Source organism: Condylura cristata, unplaced genomic scaffold (assembly GCF_000260355.1).
Source record: "Condylura cristata isolate star-nosed mole 26May11 unplaced genomic scaffold, ConCri1.0 scaffold00018, whole genome shotgun sequence".
Taxonomy (NCBI): domain Eukaryota; kingdom Metazoa; phylum Chordata; class Mammalia; order Eulipotyphla; family Talpidae; genus Condylura; species Condylura cristata.
The window spans coordinates 23,559,995-23,575,707 of record NW_004567119.1 but is presented as its reverse complement, the minus strand read 5'-3'; the positions used below and the strand labels follow the sequence as shown (position 1 = coordinate 23,575,707).

The 15,713-nt window shown below is 42.6% G+C and overlaps 1 protein-coding gene across 1 annotated transcript in view; it reads left to right on the top strand.

Moving 5' to 3' along the window:
- USH2A (Usher syndrome 2A (autosomal recessive, mild)) overlaps window positions 1-15,713 on the top strand; it is a 589,735-nt gene that overhangs the window by 558,737 nt on the left and 15,285 nt on the right. The window contains 2 exon segments of the mRNA XM_004685238.1: window positions 1,271-1,592; window positions 15,311-15,517. Coding sequence (XP_004685295.1) covers window positions 1,271-1,592; window positions 15,311-15,517 — 529 coding nt within the window.

Genomic DNA, 15,713 nt, shown 5'->3' with positions numbered 1-15,713 from the left:
CTGCCGCGCCATGTGGTCACCTGCGGGGCAGGCGGGAATCGAACTCATGTGGAAGTGGCTTTAGCTTCTCAGTGCAGTGCTTTAACCCAGGGAGGGCCTCACCCAGACATTTTTAACCCCAAGTAATTCAGAATATGGATAGTGCATAGGGAAACCAAAACACTTCAGAGCACCTTAGAATTAACTGGCCCTTGTAAACTGTGGGTCTGTGCGCTTGTAAACTGGTAGCCCTGTGATCTTGCTGTGGAGATGGTCATGAATGGGAAGAGAAGGAAGGAGGAGCAGGATGAAAAGAGATCACCAAGGAAGAGAGCAACATAGTCAAGAAGGGGGAGAGGAAAATGGAATGAACACAAGCAAACGAACAGAGAGCAGAGAAGCAAAACAGAGAGCCAGCAACAGAAAAGACAAAGGCCAGAACCCAGGGAAATAAATGGAGAGAGAAAGATGGTAGAGGCTTGCGGGAAAATTAGAGGTGCGATCAAATCAGTGGGGTGTGAGAACAGAGGGAAGAGCCCTCACTGCAGCCACAGGCACTAAGTACTAACCCAAAGCCCCTTTTGTGGGAAGGCAGCCACCCCTGCTATGTGTATAGACCTTTCCAAGTGACAGGAGATCAGCCATGAGGCAAAGCATAATTGATTGTTGGGCTTGAACTGGAGGGTGATAAGGTGTCTCCGTGATTGATAATCTCCTGTGTAGCTGGGTTCACTTTGGCCCCACAAGGTCCTTGTGTGATGTAAGGGAGCCTGTTTTAAGATGTCAGGTATCAGGTAGGGGATTTATTACCACTGAGGCCTTCACTCCACGAGGCTTCTACATGACCTAGAAACATCCTGAGGGTCTTTGAGCTTCAAATGCAGAAGTAGGAACAGCCCAGGACTGCTGAAAACAGGTTCCGACTCCCCAACACCCGCATTCTTCATCTTTCTATGTAATAATCCCGCAGAGACTTTCATGCTAGAAAGCATCTGGAAAGTTGATTTAGTCCATTTTCTTTGATTAGGGCAGGATTATGCCCAACCTTTCCACACAGACAGGAGGCTTTAAAATGTCTTCAAGCTTCCATGGAAATATGACTTTCTTAGTTTTTTTAAGGGTAGCTGCAAATAGGAATAAATGTAATGGGTCTGTCTTTTGTGTGAGTGTGTGTGTGTGTGTGTGTGTGTGTGTGTGTGTGTGTGTGTGTGTGTGTGTGTGAAAACACTTGGCTTCCTATGAAGAAATCCTTTTTGACAATAATGGGCCATTTCCGCCTTTTGTCCTGCAGGTATGAGGTCCGAATTCAAGCCTGCACCCTTCTGGGGTGTGCCTTCAGTGGCTGGACATCCATACAGACCCCCGAGGTTACACCACTGCTGCAACCACCCCCTCAACTAGAGGTCTGGATGGCTCCAGGGAGATTCCAGCCAATGGTCTCCCTCCTCTGGACGGGACCCCTTCGGCCCAATGGAAAAGTTTTATATTATGAAGTATACAGAAGACAGGTAGCAACCCAGGCTGGAAGGTCAACTCCTGTGCTCACCTATAATGGAAGCTCCAGCTCTTTTATGGACTCGGAACTCCTGCCCTTCACAGAGTATGAGTATCAGGTAAGAGATGTTACTAGCACCCACTGCGTCTGAAATGCTGCGTGTGTCTATACCTGCCTGTAAAAGTTGCAATTTGAAAAAGCGTTTTAAAGAAAGAGGATGCTGAAGGAATTCAGTAATGATCTTTAAAAAAATTAAAGCAGTAAATGAGGGCTGGAAGTCCATTTTAATTTCCTGTCTTCATTTTCTTGGCTCTTGATCCATGTGCTGTAGGCTCGGTGTGCCTGTGTAGATTTCAGGCCAAGTATTTGCATTTTTTATTAATGACATAGTGTCCACCACCAAGTTTACCTCACTCAGCTTTGCCAGGCTGGGAAATACACCTCATTAGAAGATCACTTTGAAAATATAAAATCTCATGAAAAGCATGCACTCCAGAAAGATAAGGAATATTCTAGAAAATTCTAGGTGAAAACAATGGGCGTGGGCATGGGGAATATGTAAGTTTTGTACAAGGATAGTCTTGAAAAGAGGACTTCACCTATCCCCACAAAGAGGAGTGAGAAATATTTTGAATATTTTGACCCATAAGCAATGTGGCATGAACTGCCTGAATCCACTTGCACTCAGTTTTCTGGGGTGATGTTTTGTTTTGTTTTCAATAAATACCATTGCTTCTCCATAGCCACAGTGTCCATATTTATGGATCCAGCCATTCACAGATGTTGATTGAATTTTTAGATTCAGAACCTGCAGCTATCGGGGCCCATTATAAGGAACTTAGGCATGCTGGGATTTCAGTATGGGGGCAGAGATATAGGGAGGTGTCCAGAGCCAATCCTGCTTTGGATACAGAGGGATAACTGCAGTTAAACTTTGAGAGGATCAAAATTTACACAAAGATTCCACATTGTTCAAGGGGGAAGGAGGCTGTATCCTGAAATCCAGGAGGACTTTTAGTAGGTTTGTTTTGCTATCAAAGTGCATTGTCCTTTCATAATAGCAGCCTGTCCTGTGGAAAGCGATCCCCTACCTCTTGGGGTCCACATTGTATCAACTGTCTCCTAGCTCCCTGGTGGGCGCTGAGCCTCAGCCTTGCCTGAACCTTGATCTCCAGCAGCATGACACAGTTTTAAAGCTGAGAAGTCTTAAAAAGTAGCCCTAGGCTCAATCTGAAAGGTTTTTTTACTCCTGCTGTTCCCAGTGTACACTGTCAATTCTCTTTTTGTTTCGGTCAGAATCACGTCATTGTACTTGCTCCCAGAGGAAGCTTGCTGACTGAACCAGTGCTAAGGCCAGGCTCAACTTTTTAAGAGGAACCTAAGCTTTGGAATGCTCTTCTTAACCAAAAAATTATAAACTCCCTATATCCCTGCCAGGAAAAGGAGAGCAAATCCTCTTGGTATCATTTTTAGTGTGAAAGAGTATAGTTCAGACTAATAATGCGTAATGTATGAGACAAATTACCTAATGAATTTAGAAAGAGTTGGAGCTATACATAAAGTCTTGGAGGGTTTGGAAAACTGCAGAGACATAAACCCATAGTCCCTAACTCAAAATTTTAAAGCTAAACCTCTCTTAAAAGTAGTAGTTTGTTCTAAATTTGACCCAACCCACTTGACAGCAAAACTCAATGTAAGTAGAATTGAGACTTTGCAAAGCATTTATTTCTCCCATATATATGTTTTGCTGTGTAAATATTCTATTTTAGTACAAGATCATACTGCAGGCATTACAGAATGTATAGCATATGAAATTTATTACCTCTCCCAAAACAAATCTGAAACAAAAATTATTTAAAAACACATCAGGCCTCACAGGTTTAGGGCTTGGATTGTGGGTCATACTACAGAGGAACAAAATACCTATTGCTACAACTGTTGGAGATAAAATCCTGTTAGAAACAGCCAGAACATATTTGACCATCCTTTTATTCTTTCTCTCTGTCTTTACTAAAAATGTCAAACTCTCTTAAGATCCCCCTGTTCTCGATTATCTGTTTTCCTGTATGAGTAGAAACACACCTCTGGAGAGAACAAAACAGAAGTGGCACACCTTTGGCCTCTGATTAGATTAAACTAAAAGATTAAATGTGCTGGTGGCACAAGGGGTTAAAGTGCAGCACTGTGAAGCTATCAGCAGCCACTGCAGCATGAGTTTGATCCCCGCCCTGGAGGTGACCCACATGGTGCAGCAGGCCTCTCCTAACCTGACCACTGCCCCCCTCAGCAGTCAATCTGCCTGTTCTGCTCTCCACTCTATATCTGGTGAATCACAAATCAATGATTGTTTTGGAACTGACCACATGGCTGTGAGTGAGATATCTTAGCACTGTACAAGGTCAGCCCCAAAGCCACTCAGTCCACTTCCTGCCTTCCCCACAACATAGCAGTAAGTCAGGAGTGAACCAGTCACTGTGTCTCAGTAGTCATAAGTCAGCTCCAAGCTGGAGCTGACTAGAACCAGGCACTTCACTATGACCAGGAGAATGGGGGGGCCATGAGTGCAGAGACTGGACATGGGGCCTCCAAGTGAGTGAATAGAGTGGACACAAGTGAGGTTTCATGAGTGTGCAGGAAAGACCTGAGTCAGAACTGAAAGCTGCCTGGTGTATACACTCACTGAGGAACACTGACTCTCCCTACGTTCTCCCATGAGATGCTCAGAGTGATTAGTTTCTACATTTAAAAAAAAAACTGAATGAAAATCACAGCATTGGGCAAAGTACTAAATGTCTCATGTCTCATAGCTTCACATGTTTTCATAAAAAATGGGTGTGAGAACTCAGAAACCTCAGATGTCTGCAAGATGCCCAGCCTTGCAGGTCGTCCTCTCTACCCGCAGACCCCGTGCTGAAGCACCTTCTTCCAAGAGAAAAATAGCCCAGGCAAGAGATCTCTCCTGTCAGGGAGGCGTTCTTAAGTGCAGAATGGAAGCCCCCGCCAAGACTATGGAGGCCTTCAGCGAGGCAGGCCAGCCTCCCGGCCCTGGTCTCCACAGGCAGCCCCACCCACCCCTCTCAGTCCAGGTCTGTGTTCTATATCACATTTGGAGGAAATTCACTGAACATGTTTTCTGTTGCTTCTGGACTTACATTTAATTAGGTGTTAATCTCACTCACATATTTCTGAGCAGCATGGAGGCTTTTATTGGGTTAGTTTCCCCCCAAAGAACTAAGCTGCCCACCCTCAGCTCCCACTGTTCAAGGTTTGAAGTGATGTATTGACATTGTCTGACTCAAGCAGTACGTTTGTTCTCTAACGTTGGCACCTGTGTGTTACTGCTTAGACCGAAGACCATCAGAACAGTCCCATAAATAGAAGTCTAAATTCAGCCCCTGGTCAGGGACCTGTCACTTTCGCCAGGGGGGCTTCTGCTCCATCAAGGGGTTGGTCTCACCTGTGTGGTGAGCACAGACAGGAGTGGGCTCCCCTCGCTTGAACAGACACACACCTCTTTCTTTTGCTCTCTCTCACCACGTTCTTTAGGAATCTATACCTCAGCTCCCCTTGTCGGCAACTTTGATGTTGCCTTTGAGACAAATTGCTCATGTGAGGATGGGTCCATTCTCCTCATCATGGGCATGTGGCCAGAATGTGTCTTTCACTTTAGCCAGTGTTGATCCTCCTGTCTCCCTGTTGGAAGCTTGTTTGCTGGATATAAAGTGTTTAGTGCAACCACATTTTCTCCAGCTGAATGGAGACAACTTGCACTTCCCGCCTGCCCTCCTGGGCCTTCCCAGTGGCTCCTGTTCACTGAAATGGCTGGGAAATTCCAAGTCACCTAAGATGCAATTCCTGTAAAAATACCCAGAAAAGGGTGAGACATGCTACACGTATCGTAGTGAATGACTTGTCATTAAGTTCCCACCAAACTCAGAGTGTGTGTCTAGTACGAAGATTGGGCAGGAAGCAAACAGCCACGGGCAGGAGAGTCGGCAGTAGACTGCCACCTCCAGACCCTCAACTAGACGCAGCAGAACAAGCCACAAACCTCTGCGGGAAAAAAACGCACCACGCCATCACAGAGTAGGAGCTACAGCCTGCTGGAAAGGGGCTTAAAAAAAAGGGGGAGGGGGCAAATGAACTGTGTTCATAGGGACACTGAGCAGTGCAACCCACAAAAAGAGTGGCAGCTATGTGGGCCCTCTACAGTTGATGACTCAGGACAAACACCACATCTGGGATACTTGAGACCCAGAAATGCACTGGATAAGAGGTGCATGCCCAGGACAAAGGGGGTGTTCTGTTGGGAGCTGCAGGAATCCAGAGCAAGGATTACTGGGTTGGAGGCTTCCAGTCTAGAACACTTGGAGCCTACGTCAACGCCTGTGGCTTCTCATTGAAGAGGCTACTATTGAAAACCAATGCTCGGATATTCAAATTATTTGCTCCCCCTGACCCCAGAACTAAAGCTAAAAGTAGAATTACAGGAGCAGACCTCCCAGGATAAGGCTCAGTGCTGGAAAAGAAAAGAGAACAACTCTCAGCTTGTGATCCCATTATCAACTGCAATCCACACCCAGGGCTGCTGCATCTAGAATTCAAAAACAACCTAGAGGTGGAAGCCAACACAAGGCTGTAAGGGACACTGAGACGGAGAAGCTGACCCAACAGAGAGGGTCACGAAAGACCCCAGAGCCCAGGAGGAGCTCACTGGAGGTGACCCTCAGCACCCGGTTCCCCGGGTCCTTTTTACCAGTTCTCCATCATGTAAACAGGTACAAAGGCAACAGTCTGCAATTCTGTCCCTGCTACCAGCTGTACAAACTACAAATGAGGAGACAGAAGAACATGCCACAGCTGCTCAAGCTAAAAATATTGGATTCTACCTCAGGTGCTTAAAGCTGATGGGTAAGGCAAAGCACCCACCCAGGAACGTGGGCGGCCGTGTGAGCCATGGTGAGCTGGCTGCTAGTGCTGAGTGACAGATCTCACTGACTCCTCACTGCAGGACTGGCAGATCAGATCTACAGTTCCACCTCTGGCCAGACAGCTTTGAGGAGCTCAGGGGTTTCCCTGAGATGAACGAGCTGCTTGACTATAGTCAAGGTGCTGTCTTCTATCAGTCTCACAAAAACTCTCTTCTAAAACTCTCCATTCTCGCAATCCAAACCTCTCCCGGCCTACCCACAGTTTCTGGTGGGGTTGGGGTGCTCTTCCAGGGTCAACAGCCTCTCAGCATGTGCTCAAAGGGCACTGAAGGAGCATTTAATGGAAAAATCTGGCCCTAGAGATGTGAGCATGATTAAGAGAATCAACAAGGGATGTTCAAGCATCCAGGGGCTAGCAGCAGCCAAAAATCACTCCTAGATGAAGGGACCAGGAAGATGTCCTCGAACCCAGCATGTCTGTAGCCCAGTGGAGTGGTCTGCCTTCTAGAGTGATCGCCAGGCAATAGAGAAAGCATGTGGCTTTGCCAAACTGGAATGGAAAGAAGGAGCAAGAAAAATGTTAAAAACTGAATTCTTCCCTTCTTTCAATCAAATCCACTGGAAAGGACTCAGAAGGGGAGAGACCCAGGTGAGGCCAGCTGCAGAGCCAGCCTCCAGGGGAGAGGCATGGAAAGAAGGCAGAGACTGGATCTGGAAGCAAATGGAAAATTTCCAGTTCATCCGCCAGTCCTCACTTGGCGATGCTTCTCCCCCAGTGCAGACAGAGGTAGAATCCTTTCTAGGCTAGCGGATCACTTGGCAAGCTTTAACTTGCCATGCTATGATTATTGATAAAAGACTAAGTGATTCTGAAGGCTTAAGGAGGATTGCACTTAAGTACTTGGACCCAAGGTTTATTTCCATTAAATTCTAAATAAATGTCTTGGTCTATATGAAGCAATCAAGTCCACAGGTGGAAGCAGAAACTTGAACACGTTTAAGTAGATGAGATGCCGTCAATTGTAATCTTTAAGGAGATGGTTCTGACTTTCTCTTGTGAATTGATTTATCTATCTGTGGATGGATCTGATCATTACTAAGATGCCTATAAGCATCTTGGAAACTGTACAGTTCTCTCCTTGATGCCCACAGGCAAATTTGTGATGATAACTGAAAATAAAATTATTTCCCTAACGAGGCCATCGAATTCCTCCAGTACTTCCTTTTGTTCATACCTTAATGTGCCTTGGAGAAGTTCTCATTAACAGTAAGCAAAGTGGAGACTATCATTCAGTCAACCACTCTATATATAGGAGCAATATTTCGGAAAGTCTAGACTTTCATTTATTCTAGTCCTCCAACCTGAGACATGCCTGGAAAATATATACAAAGAGTGTGGACAAAATTCAGAACTCTGTAAAGGGTTTTCAAGCCGAATTTTGGCCCATAACAGAACCCAGAAGGGGAGCTAGAATCTCCTGCCTTCTCTTCCAACTTCAAGTCACTTTCTCCTGAATTTCCCACAAATAATGCCATTGTAACCACTATTATTTATCTCATGCTCACCCTGTGCTAAGGACGGCCTTAGGTGCTTCACAGGTTTTAACTCATAATCATTTGGGAGAAGTGTTGTTTATAATGAAAACCTAAGGCACCAAGTAGCTAACCTGCCCAGGGATGTCGAGGGAGGACTCAAATTTGAAACTTGAGATCCAGGTTCCAAAGACAGTGTTCTTAAATTCTGCACCTGCTGGCTCCAAACTGCACGTGTCCACAGGGCCATGGCTTTCAAACTCTTGATAAAGTATTTCCACATGGGATATATGGGTTATGTGGATAACCACCAACCCAGTTCTCAGAAATTTATAAAGCATCACTGCATGTAAATCTTAGAATCACCCTATGGGTGGGTATTGTTGCTTCTGGTTGACCAAGAGCCTGAACAACTGAACAAGTTACTTGGTCAAAAAGGGGCAGAGTCAGAATTCGAGACTGACTTTGTGACACCAAGTCCTGGCTTCATTGTGCTGGCATCCTTGTGCTGGCATCATTGTTCTGACCCACAGGTTCTTCTAGGCCCCAGTCCCCACCCCAAGCCCCTACCACAGGTGTGAGCACCTGAGCCTCAAGGTGAACTGTGCAGACTGGATTGTGCCGTTTATAAACTCTGGATCCCCATCCAGACATTTGAATTCTCTAATTCTCAGTTTCTTTAACTGTAAAACTGGGATGGATCGACACACCTCAGCAAGGATGCTATGAACTTTAAATTAAAGGCCAGAGCACTGACACATATAAAATTAAAATCTAAATTGTCATTATTGCCACCAAAATCACTAAAATCAATTGTTAGTTTCAGTATTCCCCACTAATACTGAAGCTAGGTTTCCCTTCCTCAGATTTCAGAAGAGAGCTATATTCATATTTATTGAGTGGCTCTGAAGAGGAAGACACTCATGGCAGAAGACAGCCCATTTCAAACCATGAAAATGTCTTGTAATTTCTTTAGTAGTTTCACATGTCTGAATTTCCAAAGTACCAATAGAAAGGAAGATGACACCTTTCTTCCCCTGGGTCTCAGAATTCAATTAAAATCATGTCCCACCTTGCCTGTTCCAAAGTATCTGAGATGAAAGAAGCCTGGAATGCAGAGACTATTTCTGTAAAACTCTAATGTACCCAGCAAAGTTCCCTGCAAACAGAGATGCTGAAAAAAGTCCATTTGATGATGAAAGACTATCTGATAGGGAGAGAGGTAAATAGATAGCTACTTACAGCTTGTCAGCACGTTATTCCTTTCTGACTGTAGCCTGCAAGACTGGTCAGGAAAGAAAACAGCCTTGTAATCATGCAATTTCAGATTTATTGCCTTCTTTTTAGCCACGAGTCTCTCTAACCACCACCCTGACAAAGTCCATTTTGGCGTATGGCTATTCGAACATATTCAAAAGCCCATGACAAGCTACCCTTTAAAAAGGCATTAGCGTGAGTGCCAGGGGAAAATATACTCCAAGGTTGTAGATGAATTGATATGATTTCCTTGATTGTATCTTTTTATTTATGAGGCATAATTTATGAGCACTGGGGAGTAAACTGTAATGAGCGATGACTAACTACAGCCAAAGTCATAAATCAGAAGCAGTGAAAGAAGTGGTGATTTTGATCGAATCTATTGAATGAGCTGTTGGCCTTCGCCAATACAGGTATTGGAAAGACCTTTTTAATATCTATTTGTCTCTCTCGTGGGAATGGGATAACAATCTCATTACATGCCCCTAGGAAACAAATCATTTAATTGTTTGCCTGTTAACATGCAACCTACTTACTCTACTTATTAATTACTGTTCATGTTGGATTATTTTTTATTTCTGATTTAAATTGGCACAAAAATATATTTGCATTCTCCAGTTTTTATAAACAATGACGTTGACTCTTAAGTGCAATTTGATAAAGGTATAGCCTCAGCATTGTTGAAAGCCTTTTGTTTTATCAAAAATTGTCATTCCACAAGGAAATATGTGATAGAGTATTGCAAAAGCTGAAGAGAATGAAAAATTCTTCCACATATTTATCCTCAGAAAGTGAGAGTTACACAACTCTTAGAGTAAATAGACTAAAGAAAGAGCAAAATCTCAGGTTGTTCTATAGGTAACAACAGATGCTTTTGCTTACGCTAACCATCAACAAATTACAGGTATTTTTAGTGAAAGAGAAATGTAGTAATTTATACATTCCTACATTCCATTTTTATATAAAAAGTGGAAATTCTTCTAGCAAATTCAAGGCCTAGAAGACTTCCGCTAAATGCTGATAGTATAGCAGCATCACGGAGTATGTTCCTTTGACTTCAACAAGAATTGTAGCATTTCCTCAGCCAAAAGAATCATAAAATATCTTTATAATTAAGGAAAATGATATAAAGATAAAAGAAAAGACATAAAAGCATACCAGAAAATCTCTGGGAATTTATATATTGAGTGTCTCTTTGCCCAAGACTACTCTTGGAAAATGCCAGTCTTAAGGGTTGTTATTTCAGAAAATCAGAAACCATTGAGTGAGACAAAACCTTAAAAGAAAACTACTCTAGCAAGGGTCCAGTCTGGAAATTATGCTGATGTCGACCTAGCCCAGTGCCCTGAGCACCTCAGCCCCTCCACCACAGTCTAATCAATCCTCTCCATACTGTATCCTCCACTCTCTTCCTTCTACCCTGGTAGCATTCTACAGTGAGCCTTCTTGGGTTTGATTTAGTTTTGTCAGTTCCTTTACTACATTCCTCTATATACTATGTGAGTGAAATTACCTGGTATTTGTCTTTCTTCTGACTTATTTCACTTATTTTATAGTTCTGTCTAGTGGGAAATACCTTTTTGTGACAAATGACAAGAGTTCATTTTTCATAGCTGAGTAGTATTCCATATACTACTCAAACATATACTATTCCATTTCTGTTCAAACAGAGGGATAATTAAGGATAAGTGGTGTGGGTGTGGGTGTGGGTGTGTGTGTGTGTGTGTGTGTGTGTGTGAACATGTGTTCATTAAATACAAATTGTTTTAGTGGAAACTTTGATCAGCTTTAAATTTTTTTAATAAGGAAATATGCACAGCAAGGTGCTACAGATATAAGAATATTATGAATAAATTTAAAGTTTTTTTTTTCTCTTAACTATTGAATTCATAAGCCTTAGATTTCCCCTTATTCCCAGAAATGCTCACTCTTTCCTGAGAGCAACCCACACAACAATGTTTACATACCCAAGGATTATGTGAGGGAATTTGCAATACATACCTATACATACCTGATGGGTTCACTTGTCAGTTAAGTAAAATTAAGTCAACAGTAGGCAACTGTCTGTCTCCTTTAAAAACATTTTAGCTCTTGATTTTTATGTTGACAATTTAAAATTGAGGAATTAGGGCATATTTCTCAAAATTTCCTCTAAGATCTCTACTGCTTCTTCTCTATCCTATAAAGATGACCCAACTCTTGTGGTATTATTTCTCAGTAGGCATCATAAGCATAATCTGTTAGTAGCTTTATTCTAACCCCTGAACTACATGCACATCAATTTCTTTACCTCTTGTATAGTTAGACAGAGACAGAAATCCACAGCAATGTTAGGTGAAGGCCTTTTTACACAGAAAGAGAGAATATCATTGACAGTTTCTTTTTCACTTTCCCTTTGTTGGCTTGGTATAATGCAGCCATTCCCTTGCAGCAGGGTAAGTGTTGTGAAATCCATAATGCTTCATTATCTGTCAGCTTTCTCTTCATTGTAACTGCTTTCATTTTCAGTGTCTCATGTAAATAGGCTGATCCTGCTTTGCATAAGCATGTTGATTTATATGAATGCTATTTTGATCTCAAATTGATTGAATACCAAAAAGAAAGATGAAGGGAAAGAGCTCTGTATTATGAAGGTCTCACATCAAAGACAAAAGACACAAATCACATACACCCATTTTGTGATGGGGAATTTCAGATTACCTAGTTTCTAAAAAAATATTCCTAAAAAGAAATTATTATAGTGGGACTCTAGTGTTTCTAGTACTATGGATTAAACCAATTACATTTCAGAAACAGGGCTCCACCCAGTAGAAGCTTGTGTAATGCAAGAAGACATAAAGTTTAGTCCTGTCTGTCGACACCAGCAATTAAAAAGCTTTAGTGTTATTTATGATTCTATATCTATGTCAACAATGAAAGAAAAGTTAATATTCATAGCTCTGGGTCCTAACTATGCTAAGTGCTTTCTAGGAATCACACTAGTTCATTTCATTTTCTTTCTACACCCCCACACCGGTGTGATTGCTGTCTCCCATTGGTGCGCAGTAATTAATTGGCAACTTGCTGAATTTTTATTTTATTACATCTTATTGTACTTTCCTTCTGGTTCTCTTCCCCATCCATTGTGACCTCTATTAAAATTCTATATGCCTTTGTTGAATTATTTAAATGAGGAGGCCATTAGGCTGAGGTGTCTCTAATGCCAAGGGGCCTATCAGGCAAACCAAAATCTAAGTCTGGAAATATCTCCAGGGTGCAAAATCAAAGCATTAAAGACAACCAATCACAAACAGGGTTTAAGCTATAGCCAATCAATATTTCCTTTCTTAACTATCTGTGTCGCCTCCATATACCCCTTTCCTTGGCTCCTAATTGCTTTCAGTTGGGCGCTCCCCCATGAGAATCAATTTTTGCTCAAATAAACTCAAAATAGTTCCTATGCCTCAATTTAGTCTCTTAGCACCATACATCACCCACCAAAGCCTTACTCTTGGCCAAGAGTTAGCTATAAATATCTACATCTTAGTGGTATTTCTTTCTAGGAATATTTTTTATTTCAAACCTTATCACTTGAAAGGTCCCCCTAGCCTCCACCCACTTGTAGGAAGATATTTGCAGATAAAGAGGTTAGTCTGGAACAGGCTGAGCCAGACTCTTCCTCGGCAGTGGTGAAATCTGACCTCATCAATATCCTTCCCTACCCAGCTGTGCTGTAATATTGACCCCAGACATTTCAAAAGGAATGAGAAGATCAGTGGCTCTTATTCTGACCTGGACTCTGGTTTCCATGAAGTCTGGCTCCCCCAGACTCAGTTTCCTGCTCCTTCCTCCCATGTGCACCCCCTGGCACTAGCAGGCAGGCCTACCCATCCTTGCAATCAAGCAGCCTTCCACTAAGCCAGGATTGCAGGTGTTGGCCTGGAAATGAGTCCTTTGATCTTCATGAGTAGCTAATGTGTAGGTGTGGTGGCATAGAGTCAAAGCACTGGCTCAGGAAAGAGACGTACACAAATTTATCAAGGAGCAGTTTTGTTGAGGAACAGAATTCCAGTGCCAGCAGTTGTGGCTTCCGTTACTTGGAACAAGGATCAGCTTTTCAGAGTCTCAATTTCCTCATCAAAGGGATTCCATGAGACCTGCTTTGACTCCCTGATGAGTTGTGTCCTGAGGACTACATCAGCTAACATACATTAAGGTGCTTTTGTAGGGCCTTCCTGGTGGTGCAAGGGGTTAAGTATCAGCACTAGGGAGCTCTCCAAAGCCACTGCAGCAGAAGTTCAATCCCCAGCCAGGGAGCTGACCCACATGGCATGGCAGACCTCTCCTGACCCACCTGCTGCTCCTCTCAGCAGTGTATTTCAATCCATCTGCTTGTTCTGCTCCCCACTCTGTCTCTGGTGAATCTTCTCACCCCCACCCTCCCAACCCCCACAACTCTGGCCTACACCCCAGCTCTTGTATGCATAAGTAAATAAAAAAAAATATTTTAAGTTAAGCTAAAAAATAAATATTTTTTAAGAAATAAAGTGTTTTGTAAAATAGTTTATAGAAAAGGGACGATTATTGGGCAAACAGTGAGAAAATGCGCAGGGACACCAAGAAGAGCAGGTTTAGCGACGTAAGTGGGTGAATGGTCAAGTTTCCCAAGGGAAATCTGGCAGAGCTGTCAGCAAGGGCCCAAGACTTATATTTGGCAGCAACTCATGAGCAGTTCTCTAGCAGAAGGTTCGCTTTTATGAAAGAATCCACCAAAAATTTAAATTGTTCAAGATTTATTCTCTTGTGTCTCTCATTGAAGCAAAAGCAAAACAAACAATAATGAGATGAAGCTCTTACTTCAAAGTTTTCTCCCACAGTTTTTTTCCCAAATACCCCCTATTTTAACCATTTGCATGCTTTTCAGCACTGCATACTGGAACGTGGGTACAATGAAATACATAAGTTTTCCACATTCCCTTTAGACTCTCAAGGCAGAACAACAGCAGAGGATGCTGCGTGTTTTGATGGTGGTGACACACATCCAAGGTGTGAACCTGTACCCTGTGTCAGATAACAATGCAACTTTAAAAAATATAATAAAAGCTCAGGGCAAAATTAAGTATAAATGAATATCTTCATATTTGTGTGTGTGTGTATGTGTGTGTGTATGTATATGTGTGTGATCTATACATATACATATATATGAAATTACCAAATATTATATATCATATATATGATATACATATATCATATATGTGATATATATTATATATGTGCTATGTATCATGTGTGTGATATATATCATGTATATTATGTGTACTATATATCATATGTGTGTACTATATGTATCATATATATCATATATATGTGATATATACAATATATATTATATATATGAAGATACTAAATAACAAAAAAAATCTTGAAGTTAGACTTACGTAGCACGAAAGATTACTCAGGGATAAGTCTGCCTTTTCCTAAATAGGCAGACCATCCTCTTGTATTGCCATTTCGATCTATCATTCTGATTGATCACTGTGGAGTTAGCTATTACTGGGCCTAATTTAACCCTTCCACTCACACATCCATCTCCTCGGTCTATTGTACCTGACACTCTACAAATTAGGTAGTCATGCAAATAACGACCTAAGGCAACCTTTTAGGATATTCATGTTTAATTATACAAATGGTTCTTGATAAATAAGATTATACCTCCTTCCAGATGTTTATTCCCAACTTGATGAAAGGAAAATTTAATTTCCATGCAGATTTGGTGGGCGCAGTGTTAGAAGTGCTGAGTTTTGTGCAGTCGGCAAATCCATCCAATTCACAGAAGCTGACAAAAATGCTGTGTTCCTGCTCCGCAACAGCAACCCCTTCAGGCTTCAGTCAGTCTGTTCCTTCTGAAATCAGGTCCCCTAATTGGCACCCTCTGGGTTCATATGGTCAAAGGCAAAAAAAAAAAAAAAAAAAAAAGAGGAAGAACCTATCACCTGTCTCCTTTGTGATGAGAAAAAGCTGCAAGATCAAAGTTTATCTCCACTGGTGCTGTGTAGTTGTTCCCTGGTTGCCAACTTTTTCCCCCCAGCCTGAGTCTATCTTGCTTTTGACTGGTCTTATTGATTTCTCTTTGGAGGTCTGGGCAGTGAATTCAGCAGGAAAAGCTACCAGTAACTGGACATGGTGCAGAACTGGGCCAGCACCTCCAGAAGGACTCGGGGCCCCCAAGTTCCATGCAGTTTCATCCACCCAAGCAGTGGTGAACATCAGCACCCCCAGGACACCCAACGGGATCATCAGCCTCTACAGGTTGTTCTCCAACACCAGCGGGGTGGAGAACGTGGTGAGCAGCGGAGCATTCCAGGAGTGGCTGGTGTTAAAAACCATCCTGCCATACCCCGCCTTCCTCTCCTCCTTGATCCTTCTTTCTCACCCATCTATTCTCAATGGCCTGTGGTGACCTCAGCACAAAGTTCCCTCTGAGAGAAATAGGGATCTCTTAAGAAACACGCAGAAAACACTTCTCAGAGGAAGAAGTG